This window comes from Chiloscyllium plagiosum, chromosome 2, assembly GCF_004010195.1.
Source record: "Chiloscyllium plagiosum isolate BGI_BamShark_2017 chromosome 2, ASM401019v2, whole genome shotgun sequence".
NCBI lineage: Eukaryota > Metazoa > Chordata > Chondrichthyes > Orectolobiformes > Hemiscylliidae > Chiloscyllium > Chiloscyllium plagiosum.
The window spans coordinates 112,768,228-112,791,076 of NC_057711.1; the positions used below are offsets into that span (position 1 = coordinate 112,768,228).

Consider the following 22,849-nt stretch of genomic DNA (forward strand, 5'->3'; position numbering starts at 1 on the left):
TTTCAGTTAAACGAGGAGACTAGGACCCGTGGGCACAGCCTTAGAATTAGAGGGGGTCATTTCAGAACAGAAATGCGGAGACATTTCTTCAGCCAGAGAGTGGTGGGCCTGTGGAATTCATTGCCACGGAGTGCAGTGGAAGCCGGGACGCTAAATGTCTTCAAGGCCGAGATTGATAGATTCTTGTTGTCTAGACGAATTAAGGGCTACGGGGAGAACGCTGGTAAGTGGAGCTGAAATGCGCATCAGCCATGATTGAATGGCGGAGTGGACTCGATGGGCCGAATGGCCTTACTTCCACTCCTATGTCTTATGGTCTTAACCTACCACAGAGATATGACTGGTTGAATGAACTCCTTTCTGCTCTGTACCACAGTATACTTCAAAACTTGTTAGACTAGAATCATAATTTGTTAGAGTAGAATATAATATTGTTTTACATTGAGTATTAATTTGGAGTAAGATTAACAAGTTAATTTGCATACATTGATTCCAAAACCTGACCCTTTAAAATGTGTGACTTCACAATGGTAATACAAACACTTAGCAGGTTTGTATGAATCCCCACCTGAAGATAATCATTAGCTAAATGCTTTGTTTAATGTAGGAGATAATGGAACTGAAAAGTAACAGTCCTAAAATGCTAAAATCTCATTGTGTAATTTCAAATCCTTAGTGTCTCAGCAAAACGAGATGAAGGGAACCTATTTAGAAACATGATTTGTTTCAATCTATTCTGAGTGATAAGGGAATCTGCATGTTCAATGTTACTTTGTGGGTAATGATATTCTGTGAGGTATCATCTGGAAAGTACCAGTCTGCGACTGTGCCTGTGTTTAAACACGTGAGGAAAACTTAAGAATAGAGCCTTGAAGACATGTCAAAATGTATTAAATTTCTCATGAAAATGATCAAGTGACCAATGAGAAAGATACACTCAATAACTGCTGTCTGTGTTTGGTCCAAACAAAAAAGCACAAGGTAGAAAGGCTGACTCTCACCTTGTTACTCTCCTTGCCTGAGCGAATTTTAGCTAGCAAGCTTTCCACCAAGTGCAGTTTTGTGAACCCAGGCCCTTCATTTATGATTGGTAAAGCACCGTTTCTTCCAATTTCACCAATTGCTACACAAGCAGCCATGGCCAGTGAAGGGGATGCATCATCTAAAAATGAAGCTGAAAGATCTTTGTTTAAAACATTGCACATGCACCTGATACATATGTTAGCTGCCATACTTTAAAAGAAAAGATAAAGCTATCAATCAGTCTCAAGATATGATAATAAGATTAACGATTTAGAAAGAAACACTGCCCTTAATGTTTGGCTCTCAGTAATTATAACTCCAGGAGCATATATTACATGGAAGGATTGCATGCGTCTTGTAGCAGCTGCATTATTCATGAAGTTGCCACTTTACATCCAGAATGGTAGAGGAATCTGTAGTCACCAAGACTGTGCTTACTAGTCTGCACCACACTTCTGTTTTTCAAACAATTCAATGCTTAAAGGCTGCTGATATGCTTCATGTGCAAGGAATGGAGGGATATGGAACAACTGCAGGTAGAAGGGATTAGTTTACTTTGATGTCACATTTGGCACAACATTGTAAGCTGAAGGACCTGTTCCTGTGCTGTACAATTCTATGTTCTATGTGGCTGTACAGGTAAATGTCGGGGGTTATACATGCGGGACAATACTGTATACAGGTCTGCAAACTGAGATGTGTCTCTCAACAATGATAAAAGCAACAGCACAGGCATGGTCAGCATTCTATGGTCCCCCAGCCACTACCATAGGAGTAAATACATAAAAAATGGAAGAAGTAAGAGTACAAGGTGTTTATACCGCTAACAACCATTTGGAATTGTCCCTTTCAGGCAAGGTTTCAAATGGTAAACACTGGAATTATGCCTTTTGATACCATTCTGGTTAAACACTACCAAGCAAGACCACAATTAAGAACTTGTCTCAATGTCCAGTGGAAATTCAAACATCCTCAATCTTTCAAAAATATTTTTGACAAATCGTAGCTTAAATTGCACCCAATCAAGATAAAAAGAAACCACTGGGCAACAAAATTCATAACTAGTAAAATTGTTGAATAGCTCAATTGGGTGCTCTCACAAATAAAACTATAATAACACTGTACAGATTTATACTGTAAGTTAATTACCAATTATTTCCGTAGTAGACTGGATTAGTTGGTCTTCCAGTGGTTCTTCAGTATCCGAATGTTCCATATCTTGGATTTCTAAATTTGCTCTCTTCTTTCTGGCCAGGTACCGTCCTATCATATATCCTAAAGCCAGCAATGCTCCATGCTGTGTTTCAGGGCTCTATAGAAAATAGAACGTGAAAAGTCTGTTACTTTGTTGCTCTCACATATAACATTAATGACACTGGACAGAGCGAAGATCATACCCTTATTGTAGTGAAGAATTTACCATACCCTTTGCAAAGCTGTTCCTGTACATTTATGACGACAACATTGAAGAACAAAAGTGGAATATTTCCCAGCCTTATCTCCTCTCCAAAAAGTAAGATAAATCTAATCAATTCAGCTATTCCTCCATCAAGCCACTCCAAGCCATCAGCAAAGGAAGACGCCATCAACAATGCTTTCAGATGTCATTTACTCACAAATAACTGACTCGGTGATATCAGTTTGGGTTTCGCTAGAACCACGGTTCCCAATCTCATTAGAATTGCCGACCAAAAATGGAAACCAATAGATTCCACTGGCAAATCCTTAGGTAATGAAGCAGGCTGTGCCACATGCATCTAGTCCTGGACAACATGGAGGCATGGGGTGATAAGTGCTCAGTAATATTCAGGTCACAGAAGTTTCAGACAACCACAAGAAAAAGTCTAACCATCTCATGATATTTGGCACAACTAATACGGAGTCCTTCCTTATCAATATTCCATTCACCAGTGACAAAACTGGAACAGACACATAAACGTTGAGTAATAGAGAAGGTGACTGAAGCTAGATGTTCTGCGGTGAGTGTGCCCGCCCCAGATTCTAGAATGTATCTCGGCCATCACTAAAGTACGAGACAAAAAAATGATGAGAAACTCTCTATTTGTTAGGATGGGTACAGCTACCATCAATTAGCTTAAAGATTAACATCCCATTAATTAGCCTAAAGATCTATCCACAACAAAACAATGGGGACAAGTACATCATGCAGGAAAGAATATTTCAAAAACTTCTTTTGAAGCACGATCCAAACCTATAATCTCCACCACCTGGAAACATTCGCACAGCAGCCTGCATACAACAAACTTTGCTTCAAAGTCACATGACACTGACATATTAGCTACTCCTTCATTGCTCCTGGGACTGTCTTCCTAACCGATCATAACAAGCTCCTTCATCATATGGACTGCAATGCTCGAGGAAGCTATTATCACTATCACTGCTTTTTAATGCTAAAAATCATAAAAATTCCAAAGAATTACTAAAAGGATAATGCATCATCTCATCATTATTTGCCTATGCTGTCTCTCAGACAGGTAGCCTGAAAACACTCAAAAGGATGAAAGTGAGCAGACAGCAGTACAAGATAAATTTGCAACGCTCAACAAAAGTACTTACACCATCTTTAGTGCTCTTGATGAGATTCTGAACTGCCATTTGCAGGTCATTCCCAGACATAATGGATAGCACCACTGCATAAAGTTCCGCTGCCAGCTCACGGATCTCATCTTTATTTGTGTTCATGAGGCCCTTTTAAAAAGTGGAGGAGGGAATGTTAGTTAAGGTAGGAGAAATATTTATCAATCATGTTTCTTAATTTTAGGAAAAGGTTTTATTTGTTTTTCTCTAGAATGCAAACTTTGAAGACAATTTAAAATGAAATCAATGCCTGAGCTAGTCAGGAAGCAATTTTAGAAAAATGCAGTTGAACTTGATGCTATACAAAAATTGCCTTAAACCAGCAAAAGGAGTGCTGCCAACTGAGCCAAGATGGCTCAATGCACGTTTATTCATAATATGTAAAAAAGAAATTTAAACTTAACAGTTATAATGGTCAAAAATTAATATTCAGGGCCTCTATTTTAGTTTCATTCAAAAAAGAAAATGTTATTTCAGCAGATTATGAGCATACCTTAATCCAATCTATTTTGTCTGTGAACTGTGCAGCCAATTTCTGTGGATAGATCGAGACTACTTCCAACAGACAGTAAATCACAGGCAATCCTAGCATTTCCAGGCAAGAGGACAGAAAGAGAAAAAGAATCAAAGCAGAAAATTAATTTGAATATTTGGTCTGATGTCGCATGATACTTAATTCCATAGTCACTGGTATGCGCCCACACAGAAATCAGGAAGTCAGCTAACATATAACATCTTCTGCCCCAAATTCTCTCCTGAATCATTTACAGGGGAACCCTCGCTAATCCGGCATTTGATTATCCGAATTTCGGATTATCCAGCAAAATCGCAAGGTCCCGATGCTTGGGCTAAACTGTGTTATCCGGCATTCGATTATCCAAACATTCCATTATGTGACAAAATACTCCCTGCCCGTGTCGTTCTGATAATCGAGATTCCCCTGTATTGTATTCATGTTACACAGCTGGGATCTGAAATTGATGCACCAATAATCAGTTGTGTGCAAAAGTTCAGCATCAGGTTACTTGAAATGGTCTTTAGCTTTTTTTAATCAAATGATCTATTCCTGTTACACTTTATTAAGTGAACTTTTAGAATACATTTTTAATTTTTCTTATTGAGTCATGACTTGCACCCATCTGAACAAGGCCTGGGAATAAGATGTGAAGTTAAGTTACCAAAATACTGAAAGAACTTTGCTGTAATAATCCATAATGCCATAGAGAATTTTAAACACAGTAAGAGATGATTCAGTCCAAATGATCACTGCTGATGTTTATAGTCCCCAATATGACATGACCTGTACCATAAGGCTTTCAGACACTGGAGAAGTAGGCCATTAGGCCCATCAAATCTAATCTGCCATTCAATGAGATCATGGTTGATCAGGTAATCCTTAACTCCACTTTCCTGCCTTGCCCTCAAAAACCACAAGTCTCTTACTAATTAAACATCTGTTTACCTCAGCCTTGAATAGTTTAACAGCCTAGCCTCAACAGCCCTCTATGGTAAAGAATTCCACAGATTCACTATTCTCAGCGAAATATTTCTCCTCATCTGTCTTAAATAAGGCAACTCTCACTTTGAGATCTGTTTTTCTGAACCTAGACGGCCTCCCCACATTCATCTTGTCAAATCCTAAAAAAAATCTTAATAGGGTTTCAAAAAGATCGCCTTTCATTACTCTAAGCTTAATAAGCTCAAGCTAAACCTACTCAACCTCTCCTCATAAAACACAAATCCCTCCAACCTAGTGAACCTTCTCCAGACTGCCTCCAATGCCAGTATATCCTTGTTTAGATAGGGGAGCAATATTGTTCACAGTATTCTGGGTGTAGTCTGGCTAGTGCTTTGTAAAGTTTTAGCAAGACTTTATTATTTTTATAGTCCATTTCCTGTGAATCAAAAGCCAACATTCTATTTGCCTTGTCTATTATCTGCTGAACTTTGATGCTTCTTGCGATTCATGCACCATTCACCCCTTTTTGGAATGAACATATTAGACGAGGTTTTCCAAATTCCAAATCAATAACCCTTTTTAAAATGACTGACATACTGTCAGTGAAAAACATCTGAAAATCTCGGCCTTTTATGCAGTATATTTTTCAATGTCAAGTACAGCACAGGTCAAATACACATCTTTGTGCTGCAGATTTCTGCAGTCTTTCTCTGTTTAAGAATATTCATTGCCCTCTATTATTCCTGCTAAATCGCATAACTTCACACTTTCTCACATTATATTCCATCTGCCAAGTATTTGCCCACTTATTTAACTTGTCGACATACCCCATAGATTCTTTACATCATCCTCACCACTTGCCTTTCAATCTATTTTTGAATCATCTGCAAACTCAATTTCTCTTATCAAAGTCATTAATGTACACTGTAATTAACTGTGAGCCCAACAATGGTCTTTGTGACACTCCACTCTTTGCAGGCTGTCATTCTGAAAATTCCCCCTTTATCCCAACTCTGCATTCTATTATTAAACCAATCCACTTGCCATGCTAATTTACTAGCTCATCGAGGGCCGAAGGGCTTGTACTGCGCTATAATGTTCTATTATGGGCTGTTATCTTATTAAGTTGGCTTGTGTGCAGTATCTTATCAAATGCCTCTTGGAAATAACTCCACCCTGGGCCCAAAGCCCTTTATTCTTATGCATAAAGCCTTTTTTTGTACTGCAAGTTGTAATCTACCAGAGCTCCTGGCTGGTTTCATGGATGTTGACTGTGCTTATGACTATGCCAAAATGGTGGCCAACTCATACACCATTAATTTATGTGATCTACCTTTTCTCTTTTACAAAAACGTTGTCTGCTACCCTAAACAAGAAAAATCAATTGAACCTTATTACAGTCGCGCAATCATTTCAGCAAACTAATGTAGATCAAAACATGTTTTTTTAATTTGTATAATAAGACACAATATAAACAGGGAAGAAACAAATAAATGATGCACAGGTGCAAATGTCCGATGTTTCCTCAAGACATGCAACGCAACCAGAAGGAATCACACAGGCCACTCACTCCGGTTGAAAATAATGGTAATGCACAATTATGCAAAATAACAACTAACGCTTCAAAGCGAACAGGCATTGCACAAAAACAAAATCAAGACAAACTTTGCCAGTTCCAAGCCAGTCACTTGTCACAAGCTGGTGTATGCTCCAAAAGCTGGCATTACTTTCAGTTCATAATTAAAGATAATTATGTTCTCCCCTCTACTTTGATTGGTCTTACCTACTATGGCTGACAGTAGCTGCTTGAGAAGATCAATGTACATCTGCACATGATTAATTTCTCCATTCTTCGATGACGATGGCGAAATTATAGAGTCAGGAACCAAACTTCTGACATAACGACCAATGGCTGGGGCTTGGTCTTGCATGTCGACAAAGCTCTGAGATATGGGTACCACCCCTGCGCTATGTGCCAGGCACATTCGCAGATACAGAATAATCTACACACAACCAAATTCATAATATTAACATTTTAAAGCAAAAACTATTTGCTTTTTAAACTTTGCCAGAGGGAGGGAGTTGCTCAAATTGTCTTCAAATCCATAGTTCTGGGTTTAATCTGCTATACAACTCTCCATTGTTGCAAGGGGCAAACAGCTTGCTTAACCTAGTACTCAGCAAAATAAATTATCAGTTTGATGTTTACTAAAGTATTAAGTACATTGCTCTTTCATGCACTATTTTAGACTTCTTTAGGACATAGAATATAGTTACTTAAAAAGTCAACTTTTGTTGTAGATAATACAAGCATGAATATTGCAATAAATATTATTTTGATTTTGTCATAGTTAAGGTAGGCTTGTGATTGCGCAAAATAAAATTAAACTATGAAAGGACAGAAGGATGACCTGTGTCTTGATTTTGTACTTAATTGGATCCAGTTACAAATAAATTCACTCTGCTTATATCTCCATTGAGAAGATCCATTTCCTTTTCTCTTGTTCCCAAATTTCAAACAGGGCATTTTAGAATAATAAAGACCTCGTCCAAAGGATTTAATGAGGAAAATGCACTGCACAATATGATCTGGTTGGGATCTTGGCAGGACTGAACTATCTGATCAGTTTGGAAAGGTCAAAGGTCAGGACAAGTACTTTCAGCATTCCTGTTCTGTAAGGGAGAATAGTGGGCGGGGGGGGACGGACGGACGGAGAAGGCAATAAGATAGCTTCCAATCTCAACTTAATAACTGTTGATTGAAAAAATATTATTGGTTGAAATAAGACTAAGGTCGACTACTGTCAAATTGTTCTTTTGCAGAAGCAAAATATTGCAGTTTACAGTAAAGAACAGAAACTGCTGGACATTTCACATCAACTACCTTTTGCCAGAACAATGTCCACGCTTCCAGTACTTAAATCAACACTATTAGTTACCTTATTTAAAAAAAAGTTTTTATTTAACCTCGCACAACTCTACAGTGAACCCAAAATCTTCTAACAGAGGTAAAAGTGATTGTTTTAAGTATATCTAATTTTGTAGTAATTGTGGTAAATTAGGAGAGTTTTAAATATAAATATAATAGGAGTTTGTATTTCAGCTAACCAAATGTCTGGTCATCACTTTGAACATTTTGTTTAGGAATGTTCTTCATGCATTGCATGAGTACATTTTTCCTTACAGTTGAAAAATTGCAGGTCGAAAGAATGGAACATGAAAATCTCTGCTTTTCAAACACTTAAATTAGCAGTTATAATCTTGAAGGAGGCCAGTAGTCAGAGATGTACAGCACAAAACAGACTCTTTGATTCAATTCATCCAAGCCGACCAGATATCCTAACCTAATCTAGTCCCACCTGCTGGCACTTGGCCCACATCCCCCTAAACCCTTGCTATTCATATATCCATCCAGATGACTTTTAAATGCTGCAATTGTACCAGCCTCCACTTACTTCCTCTGCCAGCTCATTCCATACACGCACAACGCGTGAAATTATATCTTTTTCCCCCTCACCTTAAATCTATGCCCTCTAGTTCTGCCTCCCCACCCCAGGGAAAAGACTTTCTCTATTTAGCCTATTCCCAACTATTAACTGAAACAATTACTCCACAAAATTTCAAGTTTTAAACAAAAGACTTCAGAACACAAGAAAATTAAACAAAACAAATACTAACAACAATATATTTGGTACACTTATTCTTCAAACCCAAAAATGTGAACAGAACCTTATGTTCAAATTTTAAGACTGTTCTACACTTACAAAATCTTGAGGGTTCCATTATTTTTCTTGGGACCAACAAAAGGGTGCCACAGTGCTCAAGAATTCACACAGTCCCCTCAGTGTTCCCATTATTCTCTTAGGTATGAGATATTCGGGTCCTTTCACTCAGTTGCTCTTCCTTTGTCCTTAAGCACGCAGTTCAAGCATGGGCCTCACTCTGCTTGCTCAGTGACACCAAATCAGAAATACTCTTGATTTCTGATAACTGTCTATTCCTAGTCCAAGCTGCTTTAGACCTCTTCACAGTCTTCAACTGCCTCTCTCAAAGCTGCTCGCAGATTTACTAGTTGATTATCTCAAAAAAGCAGAATGACAAAGGCTGCCTCCCTGCATAATCTACTTGCATAGCAATTTGGCGGACCTGGAATGACCTGCAGGAGAGGAGTGCTGATTGGTTGACAAGTGGACTCCAATTGGTACAGGCAGTGAAATGGAGAATGCATCCCAGCAATTTTCAAGCTGTGTAATATGCAACAACTATTTGAAAACTTTACTTGAATGCAATAGAATTATTTATTTGGAAACTCAAAGAACAGTTAAGATTCAAGTTTTCTTTCTATTATACCCATGGAATTTATTACTTTAACTGAAACTTTTCTCTCTCATTATTCAATTTGTATTGCCATCTACTTTATTATTTTCATCATTTCTGCTTATACTAGAAATAATATTGCAGATATTCTATCTGACCTTCTTGAACCTATCAGTTCTTACCTCATTGTATGTAGCAGGATTAAATGGCAAAATGTATGTTCCTGCAGTATATTTTGCTGATGTTTTTATCCTCTGAGAGGCCTGATGAGAAAAAAAAACAAGCTCAGAAAACCTATTTTTACTGTCCATCAGAGGACGGAAGGAAGCAGTTGGGTTGTTTTTAAGGGGATAGTGCATATTTCAGATTCTTTATGCTTTTATTTTGTGTAAGAAGGAAATTAATAAAAGGAACATGTGAAAAGTGCAGTAAGACGAATTGAGATAGAAGAACATCCAAATTGTTATTGAATGACTGCTAGCTTGAAGCAGCAAAAAGAAAAATCCATTTCTCTTTGCTTGTTTCCTTTACCCTCTCTTATTTGTTCATAGGATGCAGGCATTGATGGCCAGCATTTTTTGCCTATTTGAGAAGTTTGTTGTGGTAAACTGCCATCGTAAATGGCTGCAATCCATGTGATGTGGGTACACTCGCAGTGCTGTTAGGAAGGGATTTCCAGGATACTGGCTCAACGACAGTGAAGGAATGGTGAGACAGCTCCAAGCCAGAACGTTGTGTGGTTTGCAGGGGAGCTTGAAGGTGACATTCCTATATAGCTGCTGTCATTGTCCCTTCAAGAGGTCCCAGGTTTGGAAGTTTGCTGAAAGATCCTTGGTGATTTGCTGCAATGCATTTTGCAGATGGCACACACTGTTGCCAGTGATGTGAAAGGAGTTAAAAATCACACAACACCAGGTTATAGTCCAACAGGTTTAATTGGAAGCACACTAGCTTTCGGAGCGCTGCTCCTTCATCAGGTGGTTGGAAAGTGAAAGGATTAAATGTGTAAATTCGTAGACAGGGTGCCAATTAAGAAAGTCTGTCTTAGATAATATCAAGCTTCTTGAAGAAGGCATACTCGCCAGGCAAGTGAAAAATATTCTAGAACTTGTGCTTTGTAGATGGTAGACAAACCTTGGGGAGTCAGGAGATGATTTACTCTGCCTCAAAATACCCAACCTCTGACCTGTTCTTACAGCCATTGTCTGATCTGCAGGATGTTGATAATGGGGAATTTGGTGATGGTAATGCAATCAATATCAAGGGTGTATAATTATATACATGTCTATGATATGATTCTTTTACTGTGTGGCATGCAAGTCTTATGCTGTTGCTTCACTAGGTTAATAACTTTGAGCATTTTTCACGATGACTGGTGGTATTCCTGGCATTCTCTCCTACAGTCTTCACTGTACCATGATTGATTACCTGGCTTAATGGTATTGGTAAGAGTGGCAGTTAAACCAGGCCATGACGATAACAGATTGTGCTTGAATATGATTCTGCTGCTTAGAACTACAGCACTGCATGCATGTCCAGTTTGGAGTTTCTAGATCCGCCAGACCTTGACCATGAATATATAAACTAAGCACTGTTCCCGACAAGTAAATCACATTAAAGTTGCCTTTAGCTATTCAGTGTAGAGATTACAGTGAAATGGTTTTCTAGTCAGCTTATAAAATGTTTTGCTCCAACAATCAGTTAAATAATTGGTATATATTGCAAATAGTCAAAGCTTGTGAAAAATTGTTATATATAAGTATAAGAGACCATAAGTTATTAAGAAAAAGCACTTAAAGATCCAAATGAACCAGTGAATCTGATCCTGCAGATCAGACAATGGCTGTAAGAACAGGTCAGAGGTTGGGTATTTTGAGGCAGAGTAAATCATCTCCTGACTCCCCAAGGTTTGTCTACCATCTACAAAGCACAAGTTCTAGAATATTTTTCACTTGCCTGGCGAGTATGCCTTCTTCAAGAAGCTTGATATTATCTAAGACAGACTTTCTTAATTGGCACCCTGTCTACGAATTTAAACATTTACTCCTTTCACTTTCCAACCACCTGATGAAGGAGCAGCGCTCCGAAAGCTAGTGTGCTTCCAATTAAACCTGTTGGACTATAACCTGTAGCTTCCACCAACACAAGCATAAACTGTAGACTATCTGATTTAGCTTTGTAACTTAATTTGAAGAAAGCTATGTCACACCAGTGAATAGACTGCACAAGTTGTTGGAATGTAAGCATGCCACACACTCTTAACACTAATTATTTACATTAATTAAGGTGGAAAGTAGGAGTCACCAATGGCGGTCCACTATAAAACTTCTGAAAAGAAAAATATTACCTTATCTTGAATGTAATGGACCATTTCAGGAAATGATGGCATGACCTTAGGAGTGCTTTCCTTCTCTGTTGTTTGATTTGGTAGAGCCCTCAAAACATGTCGCGCTTCCCCATACACCTCTTCTCTCCTAATTTTAAACAGAGTTAGATGACTATACATTTGACCCTGGTTAAAAATGTCCTTTGCTGTTTTCAGTCTTGTTTAACGTCAATGCTTATTCTACAAACATGCAAACTGACTATATCAAATTCACTTGCTTTTACTACACACATACACATAATGCATTTTACTTCCAAACATGATGGCAGTTTTTAAAAATAATACGTGCTCTGATAAACCAGGTTAATTCATTTATTTCTTCAGTGAATTTACTCCCCACATATTCCAAACTCTATTGTCCATATTCTTATTGACTAAGTCTTCCTTTGTGTTCACAGCCCTACATGGTAGCCCTTGGTCCAGTAACATCTGATTTTAACTTTTGCATCCTTGTTTTCAAATTCCTCTCTGATCTCATTTCTTCCTCGCTAACTTCCAACAACCCCATAACCTGTAATTCAGGTGTCGAGGGCATCTGATTCTTTCAGCTCCATTGTTGGTGGTTGTGTGTTCGACGATATAGACCTCCAGACCTCTCTTTTAAGATGATCTTTACAATTTAACTCCATGATCAAGCTCTCTGTTCTCATTTTTCCCCTTTGTGGCTAGGTGCGAAACTGAATAAAGCTATTGTGAAGTACCTTTACGGAATATTTCACCCTAATAAAAGGTGCTGCATAAAAACGGGAGTACGTAGTATTCTATTGTAGTACATTTCCCTGCCATGAGTGAAAACTTACGGGTCTCCTGCAGCAAGTAAAAGCATATATCTGGATGGTACGTGGTCTGAAGCAAACACTTTGCTGGCAAATTTCACAGCAACTTGTCGGACCTGCACTTCAGGCTAGAAAAATAACAAGAGAATAATAATCAGAGAGATCTTATTTGCATAGGTAACATGACTTCATTTTTCTCTCTACTGCATCTTAAGAAGAGTCTCACAAAGCAACAGCCATTTGACACTGACGTACAATTTGGTTTCGGAAATTTATCATATACTGCTTTCAGTATAGAAATTAAAACTTCATTTGCCACAACACTACATCATTTTTACAGAACCTTACAGCAACAGGAAAACAATTAAATGTTAAGGTTTGCTCTTACACTATAAGCCATGGCTACAAATGCTAATTGTAAGTTTAATATGTTTTTCTGTAGGCAGACAAGAGTCATAAATGCTTTTCCAGTCGAATTAGCGCTTTAAAAACCAAGATCAAAATTGTGAATAAAGGACCAAATAATTTGACAGAAAATAAACAGGCAATTAATGGTCATCTGCAATAGATTTGCAACCAACAATTACTCATTTAGTTCTCTCCACATACCTCTCAGTGAAAAATATATCACTTTTCACATTAACGCAACCTGGGCTTCTGTCATGGACTCCTCAACTGACTCGGTCTCAAAATTTATTTAATAACATTCGTAAAATGCCTTGGAACATTTTATTGCATTAAAGGGGTTACATTAATGCAATATGTTGTTTAAAATGGTTACATTAGGAAAGGCAATGTTTATATCAGTCCAATAATATTTGCTTGAAAGTTTGGACATACCTTCTCCAGATATGCAGCAACCAGAGCTTCCATGAGTGTAAGAGAAGCTCCTTGTAAAGAACAATAGGCTCCTACCATCATTGCCAAAGCTTCCTGAATGGAAAGCCTGATATCAGGAGCTTCCTATCAATATAAAAGAGATTAAGAATCCCCTATTTGAAATACAACCAAGCATTCTAATGTAAAAGGACAATTTCAGAGAATTTCCACATACCTTGCACATTGCTTCAAAGAACTGCTGTACAAGTGCTAAATCTTTTGTGAAAAGTTGTGGTAGACGGCTAGATATGCAGGGTACAAAAACACATTTCACTCAAAATATAATAACAAATATTTATAATCTGCCATGTTTTAAGTAATGGGAAATTTTCATGGTCAATAAATGAATATTTCAAAACTATTCACGAATGCAGGAAATCTTCAAACAGTAAAAGAGATAACCACAGCAACTTTGTTCATTTAAATTATTTCTAACAACTCTTTCCTCCTTATGTTTCCTTGTGTCACATGTCTTCCCCATGCTCCGTACATGAGGTATAACACAGTGCAGATAAGGACATGAGAAACTGGAGGAATCCTGATCTGTCAATCACCAAGATCATGACTGGCTAGAGCCAATTAAAGTGATAAGTGCCTCTAATATTTACAATCGAGAGTTAGAGAAACTGTTCAGTGCCGTGTCAGGCATATTACATTTTCAGTAATCTGTTCCAGCAAATCTGAATCAGCAAGTAATGGCTTATTATTGCCTTTTGATGTCTGTGCACAAAACATGAAATTATTAAAAAAAGAAATAATTGATCTTCAAACTGGTTCATATGTGGGAAATACAAAGCACACTTGCAAGATTGAAGAATCTATTCATGAATAACACACGCAGGCAAGTGAAAGATAAGTGACCTTTTTTTAAGAAGTTAAGAATTTTACTGAGGCTCACATCTCCAGTTTATAATCCTATTATGCCTGAGGTGTCAATTCCCGCCTCGGGCAACTGTCTGTGTGGAGATTGCACATTCTCCCAGTGTCTGCGTGGGTTTCCTCCGGGTGCTCCGGTTTCCTCCCACAGTCCAAAGATGTGCAGGTCAGGTGAACTGGCTGTGCTAAATTGCCCGTAGTGTTAAGTGAAGGGGTAAATGTAGGGGAATGGGTCTGGGTGGGTTGCTCTTTGGTGGGTCAGTGTGGACTTGTTGGGCCAAAGGGCCTGTTTCCACATTGTAGGGAATCTAATGTTGTGGGCGGCACGGTGGCACAGTGGTTAGCACTGCTGCCTCACAGCGCCTGAGACCTGGGTTCAATTCCCGCCTCAGGCGACTAACTGTGTGGAGTTTGCACGTTCTCCCCGTGCCTGCGTGGGTTTCCTCCGGGTGCTCCGGTTTCCTCCCACAGTCCAAAGATGTGCAGGGTCAGGTGAATTGGCCATACTAAATTGCCCGTAGTGTTAGGTAAGGGGTAAATGTAGGGGTATGGGTGGGTTTCGCTTCGGCGGGTCGGTGTGGACTTGTTGGGCCGAAGGGCCTGTTTCCACACTGTAATGTAATGTAATCTAATCTAATCTGAAGTAATCTAATAAAGTGTCATACTTATTTTCAATATGATGCATCACAATTCATTTTCAAATTTATTGAAAAAAAAACTGAAAGTGTTGTGGATGCTGTAAATCAGAAACAAAAACAGAAGTTGCTGGAAAATCTCAGCAGGTCTGGCAGCATATATGAAAAGAAATCAGAGTTAATGTTTCATGTGCAATGACTCTTCTTCAGAACTGACGGTAGCTAGGAAAATGTTGGTTAAACAACCCAAAACATTAATTCTGATTTCCCTTCACAGATGCTGCCAGACCAGCTGAACTTTTCCAGCAATTTCTATTTTTGTTTGAATTTTATTGAACTAGGCAAAGTTTAATTTTAAATCTAAAATGAAAATGCTCAGTTGCACTTTTCACAAAATTATACCAAACAGGATGCCATCATTCAGACCATTATGTCTCACTGAAGGTCATGATGTGGAGGTGCCAATGTTGGACTGGGGTGGACAAAGTCAAAAGTCACACAATACCAGATTACAGCCCAACAGGTTTAGTTGAAATAACAAGCTTTGGAGTGCTGCTCCTTTGTCAGGTGAAGTTCATACGTATACATATCACAATATGTCTCAGGACATGCAAAATGCACAGCATCACAAACATGCATTAACATTTTATGAAATTAACAGAATCTCAAAAAAAGATAGAAATATTCACCTGGATAATTTACCGACTGCTGAATATGCCACAGATAGGGCTTTTGGATCCTTCAGCAGGATAAAAGAACAAATTTTCAAATTACAATATATTATAGAGTTGAGAATTAAGCAACAGTGACTACATTGTTACATAATTTTACAAGTTAAATGGCACAAATATTTGAATAAAATTTTAAAACTTTTATTAGTTAAAATGCACTATAAGCAACATCATATTCTTGAGGAGCATATCTCTTGAATTCCTCAACTGCTAAGGCAGACTACCTCAGACACAAGAAGAAAATTTCGAGATGCAATCACAGTATTGTACTATGTTTGCAGTACAATTGGGCTCAAGTGGTCCTATGTAGGGGTCAGTCAAATTGGCTGGATTAGTGGTTAATTAGTTAGTGTCATCTTCAGGACCCATAACTATGAGTAGCAGTAAGTCATCCTTTGTCTTGAGGAACTGCCTGTCTGTTCCTGAACGGACACTGGCTGGGCAGGGATAGAACTAGCCAATATAAAGCTAAATAACTTGCTAACTTGCACCACCGAAGCTGACAGCATACACCAGCAACCATTTGGCTCAAATAGCTGAAGACAGCAATCGAGTCACCTGCTAGCAAGAAATGAGTATGGAAGTGCAGAAGAAAAAGAAAGATAAAAAGGAATTCTAAACGTCAGTTTCGATCCTGGGTCTAGGTGGAGCTGGTTCTCCGTTGTAAAATTTTTAAAAATTGCATCAATGCTCTGCCCTAAATTACTGTACTGTCCCCTTTCAGTGAGGACAAAAATGGACTTGACTGCAATGCAGGCCAATGTCCAAAGTTTCCTGACAAAGGACCATTTAATGCTTGAAGGATGGCCACTCTGAAGGACTGGTGGCACTTTGGTAACTACAGCAGTTACAGCATTGAAATAAAGAACAGGAGAGAGCAAAGTACAGATGGCAAAGTACATATGTTATTTTGGATCAAATAAATTTCAGAAGTCTTACCTCTTTGTATTCATTGATCAGTTTAGTCAGCCCATTTAGAAGCATTGGTCCCAAAGGTTTAATTTTATTATCAGGACAACTGTAAGCAATAAGGAGGATTATGAGGAGTAAAGCATATCTAACACTCTAAAAAAGGTTGTACATAACATCACCCAAACTGCTAAATTAAAAAAGGCAGTGGATTACTCTATATCAAACAAATGAATATGTTCCACTGCTTGTGTTCAATGAATCTGCCCCCAAAGGCCTGCCTTTGCAGCAAACGGACCTTCCTTTTAAGACCTCGATGGTAGCCTTGTACCTGCTTTCATAAAATACTGACTGAAATCTTAGACGGTTATTCAAAAGAGCCTCTAATATTGTTGTTTATATGTGTCAACTGTATAAAACGGTGCTGTCACTGTATTAATTCAGAATATCACTTTTTAGTTACACTAAGAAAAATTCAAATTTGGGGAATGTGCAAAATTTGATTTTATATTTACTTGCTGAATCAAAAACTGACAACTCTACTGGCTAGGCAAATCTAGATTATCAAATCAAGTATCATGAATATATAAACAGTTACAAAAAGAATGATGCTATTATTATTTAAGAGTGCATTAGTAACTATCATGGCAGAAAATTAGTACAGCAATTGATTTCCCACAAGCAATGGGCAGTATTTATTTTAAGCATGGTGGTTGATTCAGAACATCTCTGTATCACTGTTGATGCATCTTGCAATGTTACTGAAACTTTCAGTATGTAAAACTATGCTTCAGTTAAACTCAATAACAATAAAAAAGAATCACAGCAGATTAAGCAGTCAATTAAGAAAAAACAGTTCAAATCAAGGCAACTCAAATATTTTAAATGATAACATCCTGTACATTTCTCTCTAATTTCACCTTTCCTAGATCACTCGTTGGGGTGCTTCAATTATTCTCATTCTAGTTTGACTCATTTCCTAGTTGTAGACATTGCTTGGTGCACTTAAACCAAGTGATTTCTGAATTTCTGATATTTATTTCTCCATTTCAGTGAACATTTTCTCCTCGCTACCCTATTGCTCTCCATTTGAGAATATGAGTGATTTGTTTAAGTGCTAGTTTTTAGTGACTTAGGAACAATCCAATCAAGACCCTCTGGACACCACAACTTCCAACTTCTCACCATTAAGAAATATTTCAAGTTCCTGCTTTTTCTACCAAATTTACATTACATTTATTCATATCCTCTTTCAACTGCCATGCTATTGCTCATTAACTTTGCCTGATTTGCTTGAAGTCTCTGCTAACAGCCTGCTATCTCTGCTTTGTCTGTTAATCAAGTCTCAAACCTTACTAATATATTACCCCAAATCCCATGCACTTTTTTTTTTAAAAAGACTCCTGCGTGGGACCTTAACAAAAGCCTTCAGAGAATTCTTTATACATCACATCCAATGGTTCTCTTTTATCTATGCCAGAAGTACCATCCTCAAAAACTCCTACAGGATCATCAAACACGATTTTCCTTTCAGAAGTCCACAATTACTCTGCCCAATTTTGCTATTCTATTTTAACTGCCCAATTATCACATCCTTAAAAATAGATTCTAACCCTTTCCTGTTACTGACTTCGACCTAACAAGACAATAGTTTCCATTCTCTCACCCTTCTTAAATAGAGGGGTTCTACTGGTTGCTTTACAGTCTGCAGGAACATTCATAATCCAAGGAAATTTAAAGATAATCATAAATTCATCCTTATCCCTACAGTCACTGCGGTCGACACTCGAGGGTACAGTTTATTTGATGTAGGGAATTTATCAGCCTTCAATCAGGTTATTTTTTATTATCTCTTTACAAGAACTAACATTTTTCAGTTTCATAAATCCATTGGTTGACAAGTATTTTGGGGGACTTTCTGTATCACAAGCAAACTTAATATGAAATTCCACCATATTATTTATTGTGATATAAACATTGGGATTCACCACATAGGAAATTAAGGATCTTAACTGGTATCCTTGCACTAGTTAACTTATTACACTGATATAGATGTATAAGTTGCTTAAAAATTTGCAAAACAATAACCAAGAAGCTCTTGGCACAATCCTTCTGGCTAAAATGCATTTCACAGAAAAGATGTTTTGAAGGGATATCATGAGCAATTTGGAGTTTATTTTGGTATGAACCATAAAAGAAACAAATACATATAGAACTTACACTGAGCAAATATGATGTACAAATTGTAAGGTGAGTCCTCTCAATTTTGCATTTGTATTGGCGCCAAACAGTCCATCATACACCACCTGTGAAAACAAGACTAAGAATCATTACTGTTTTAATAGATCTATATCCTCGCATAAACATAACACGTCTATAAAAAAAACACAGGTGCAGTGCATATTAACGTAGTGAAGAAAATAGGCAATGGGTCAATAATTTCCGAGTATTATAGTGTGATGCTTTGAGGCTCATTGTAGACCTTGTGACCATTCATCCAGTTACCCAAAAGCTGGATTTCTGAGTCTTACTTTTGGTTGGGACACTTGGCCTCTGGCTTTGTATTTAATGAATAGAGTGATTTTGATAAGAGTGGAGGAAGGGAAGGTGTTTCTACTTGCTGGAAAATCTACAACCAGAGATCATAAATTTATACCATACACTGAAAGATCTCATGCAGTGATAAGGCAAATAACACAGGATCAATCAATGTGCAAAGGAATGCCACGCAAGTATATGAGAAAGCTAGTAAAAGAAATTTATAACAGAATTCACAGCACAGAAACAGGCCACTCGCAATTGGTCTGTATTGTATTTATGCTCCACATAAGTTTTCTCCCACTCTACATCATTTAAACATGGCACCATATCTTTTTATTCCTTTGAAACCACAAAATGTCAACAGAAACTATGTAAATTTTTAACTTAGGAAATTAACCCCAATGGGAAGGATTAAAGCACATTACCATATAAAATTTCAACCACTGTCATACTGCCGGTTTCAAACATTTAAAGAAATTTAACTTAATGGATTCGGAGATGCCGGTGTTGGACTGGGGTGTACAAAGTTAAAAATCACACAACACCAGGTTATAGTCCAACAGGTTTAATTGGAAACACACTGATGAAGGAGCGTCGCTCCGAAAGCTAGTGTGCTTCCAATTAAACCTGTTGGACTATAACCTGGTGTTGTGTGATTTTTAACTTAATGGAGTACTATAAACAGCTCTCCTCACTAATCTTTAAAACAGAAAAATCAAATCTTCAAACAGGCAAAAATTCTAACAAGTACAATCTCAATATGCATGTTGCAAGTGGATGCCTCTAATTCTGAACTGCACCATCTATTCATTCATTTGATTCTGTATACAGAACTCCATCGAAGAAGTATATAAGAAATGGGAAGATGGAGGAGTAGGCTAATCTAAACATAATGTTCTGAGAGAGGATGGAATTGTTCTTATTTCTGGACCAATGTATAACATCCCTCAAAAGTTGTTAGGTGGCACTCAATAGTAACAAACACACAATAGTATCTGAATGAAGTATGAATAAGTGAGGGAAGAACTCTCCAACAAAAATGTTGATTCCACATACCCCTTTAATCGGTAATAATGTGTAGTGCATGAGAAAATGTAAACTCTAGGATGGCACTTGATCAATTTAAAGATAAAATGGCAATCATAAATAATTAGAGAATCCCTAGTGTGTGGAAACAGGCCCTTTGGTCCAACAAATCTATACCGACCTTCCAAAGAGTAACCCATCCAGACCCATTTCATTACCCTACTAGTCTACATTTACCCCTGACTAATGCACCTAACCTACACGTCCCTGAACACTATGGGCAATTTAGCATGGTCAATTCATTAGTGAATGTGAAAAACTCCACATTTGGATTCAATGGTATTAGAGTTCTGCTGAAGCATGTTCAAACTTGAGCTTAAGCATTCACAATTGGATGAAAGTGACCCAGATGGATAGTAGCAATGCGTATGCACCTGTATGCTGGCTGGGAATGTCTCTGCAGCCTGTCGGGAGCGTAACAAGTGAGGGAGAATCTTCAGTTTAACCCGGGTGCTAACTGGTTCTCGTTTTAGTTCAGGTTTCATCACTGCTCCCTGCAAAAGATTTACACACATTTCTGATAAAGTAATGAAAATTGCAAAATCAAACAAACACCAACAACTTTTATAAATACGTAGGAGTATTATGCACCCACACAGAGACTAATAACATTTAAAAAGTAATTCAAACATGCAGTTAATGGACTGAAAGGATCACATGACAAGATAATAAGTGTCAAGACTTTTACTGAAACAAAAACTAGAAGCAGCAGTGAATAACCAATATTTCAGTACACAATTATTACTACAGAATAAAATTCAACCATTTAACTTTTAAAACAATGAAAAATCCTCTGTCATTCAAATTTTGCTGCCCGTTTCAGGACACATCATTCTCCAGAAACCAATCCAAAGCCTTTCCCAACTGTATTGTCTTCTCCAATCATGTAACTTCTAATCCTCAAACTTCCAGCTTCGGTTGAAACACTCATGAACTTGGTTGTTTTAATCCAAGTACCAGTTATCAGCCCATCCCTTCTTTTTAAGCAAAATTCTTTCACAGGATGTGGCTGTCCCTAATTTCCCTCAGAAGGCAGTGCCTGCTTGAACCACTGCAGTATATGTATGTAAGTACTCTCACTGTGCTGACAGGAAGGGAATTCCAGGATTTTGATCGGGGCACAGTAATGGAATTACACAGGAGTTCAGGATGGTGTGTGACTTGGAGGTAAACTTGCAGGTGGTGATAATTCCATGCATTTGATGCTTCTCGCCCTCTTGGTGGTAGAGGTCAAGGGTTTGGAAGGTTTTTCTGAAGGAGCTTTGTTGAGACATGAACCATATTGCGTCCATCTCTCTTCTCAGTCTCTTGGATTCTTTTAGACATATTTTGTGAATTTCTGTGATATTTTAGCAAAACCTGTACCTGATTACACAATTGCTTTGCTATGGACCCTTCCCCTCCCAAAGCTCATTGTCATGGCAATGTGGATTACATGGCCTTGTTCCCAGGTTGAAATTTTAATTAGCTGTCTCCCAGACACCCAATCTCATTTTAGCTTGGAATTAAACAGATTGTTTAAAGCATAACTGCTTATAAAGTCTGACATTCCAAACATCTCATTGGGATTTGGAAACGAATAGTTTAACAACCACCAGAAAAGCAGCTCTGGTCATATTTTACAGATGTGAATATTTTGCATCTGCTCCTCAGTAAAACATACTGGAACTCCCTGTAAGCTTTAACTAAGAACCACTACCACCGCACCCAACTGCTTCACTTGTTTTTGGGCACAATTCATAACAGATCTCCTTCATTTCTACAATTTGCTTTAAATAGATAGCTCTAAAACACGTGCAGTGTGTAAAGCAGCTCCTGAAATAGATTAATACCCGGGCCTGAAAACAGGAGATTTCTAACCAAATGTTGGACCTTTACGTAATAGCACTGAAGGTCTGAGCCAAATTATTAATTGAAAGTTCTGGTGACAGAAGGAAGCAACTCTTTAAAAAATTCCTTTCCTCTGCTGCAGTTACTAACTGATGTTGCTATATAATTCTATCAGCACAGTTGTCCTCTAGTGATTTCCAAACAGAGTATGCATTCCCAGCTTGAAATACACAGACAACCATAAGTTTTGAACATGGTTACTTGGCAGTGATTAAGATCAGGAATTGATATCATTTCTCCCTTCCCGAGAATAACTGTAGAAATCCTGTACCATTCAACTTGAAATCAGCTAATGTGGGACGTTCCAAATAGGATCCATATATCCTGACGTTGTGCAATTATCCTCTAAGATGCACATATCCAATACCATTGCACTCATTTAGTTTGAGAACATTCTAAAATTTGGTTGAGAGAAATAATCTACAATCACCAGGACTCTCAAATATTAAACAACGATATTTGGATACTTTGGACAGCTCCTCTATCATTCCAACTTTGCACTAATCATGGTACATTTTGAAAAGGAGAGCATTTACAAACAACAATTTACAAAACATTCCTCGGAGTGACTATCATTTCTGTCCAGAAATATTAAACCAACAAAAGCAAACCTCCAGTTTTTAACTTCACAACTTGTGTAGGTGAATTAGATGATTTCATTTGTGTGACAATTCACTAGAATGACAGCAGACAGCAAGTAGCTGGAGATTGATTGTTAACCTATAGCTCCCTACCAGCGCTGG

The 22,849-nt window shown here is 37.9% G+C and overlaps 1 protein-coding gene across 1 annotated transcript in view; it reads right to left on the reverse strand.

Annotated features, from left to right (window-relative positions):
• The window catches only part of ecpas (Ecm29 proteasome adaptor and scaffold), a 114,173-nt gene that overhangs the window by 48,639 nt on the left and 42,685 nt on the right, over positions 1–22,849 (reverse strand). Inside the window, exons 9-22 of the mRNA XM_043716135.1 lie at positions 20,591–20,710; positions 18,810–18,895; positions 16,620–16,698; positions 15,639–15,688; positions 13,614–13,680; positions 13,400–13,522; positions 12,584–12,687; positions 11,745–11,871; positions 9,580–9,660; positions 6,864–7,083; positions 4,115–4,206; positions 3,601–3,732; positions 2,173–2,335; positions 1,002–1,174 (exon numbers count right to left, since the gene is read on the reverse strand). Of these exons, the coding sequence (XP_043572070.1) occupies positions 1,002–1,174; positions 2,173–2,335; positions 3,601–3,732; positions 4,115–4,206; positions 6,864–7,083; positions 9,580–9,660; positions 11,745–11,871; positions 12,584–12,687; positions 13,400–13,522; positions 13,614–13,680; positions 15,639–15,688; positions 16,620–16,698; positions 18,810–18,895; positions 20,591–20,710 (1,617 nt within the window). The remainder of the gene's footprint in view (positions 1–1,001; positions 1,175–2,172; positions 2,336–3,600; positions 3,733–4,114; positions 4,207–6,863; positions 7,084–9,579; positions 9,661–11,744; positions 11,872–12,583; positions 12,688–13,399; positions 13,523–13,613; positions 13,681–15,638; positions 15,689–16,619; positions 16,699–18,809; positions 18,896–20,590; positions 20,711–22,849) is intronic.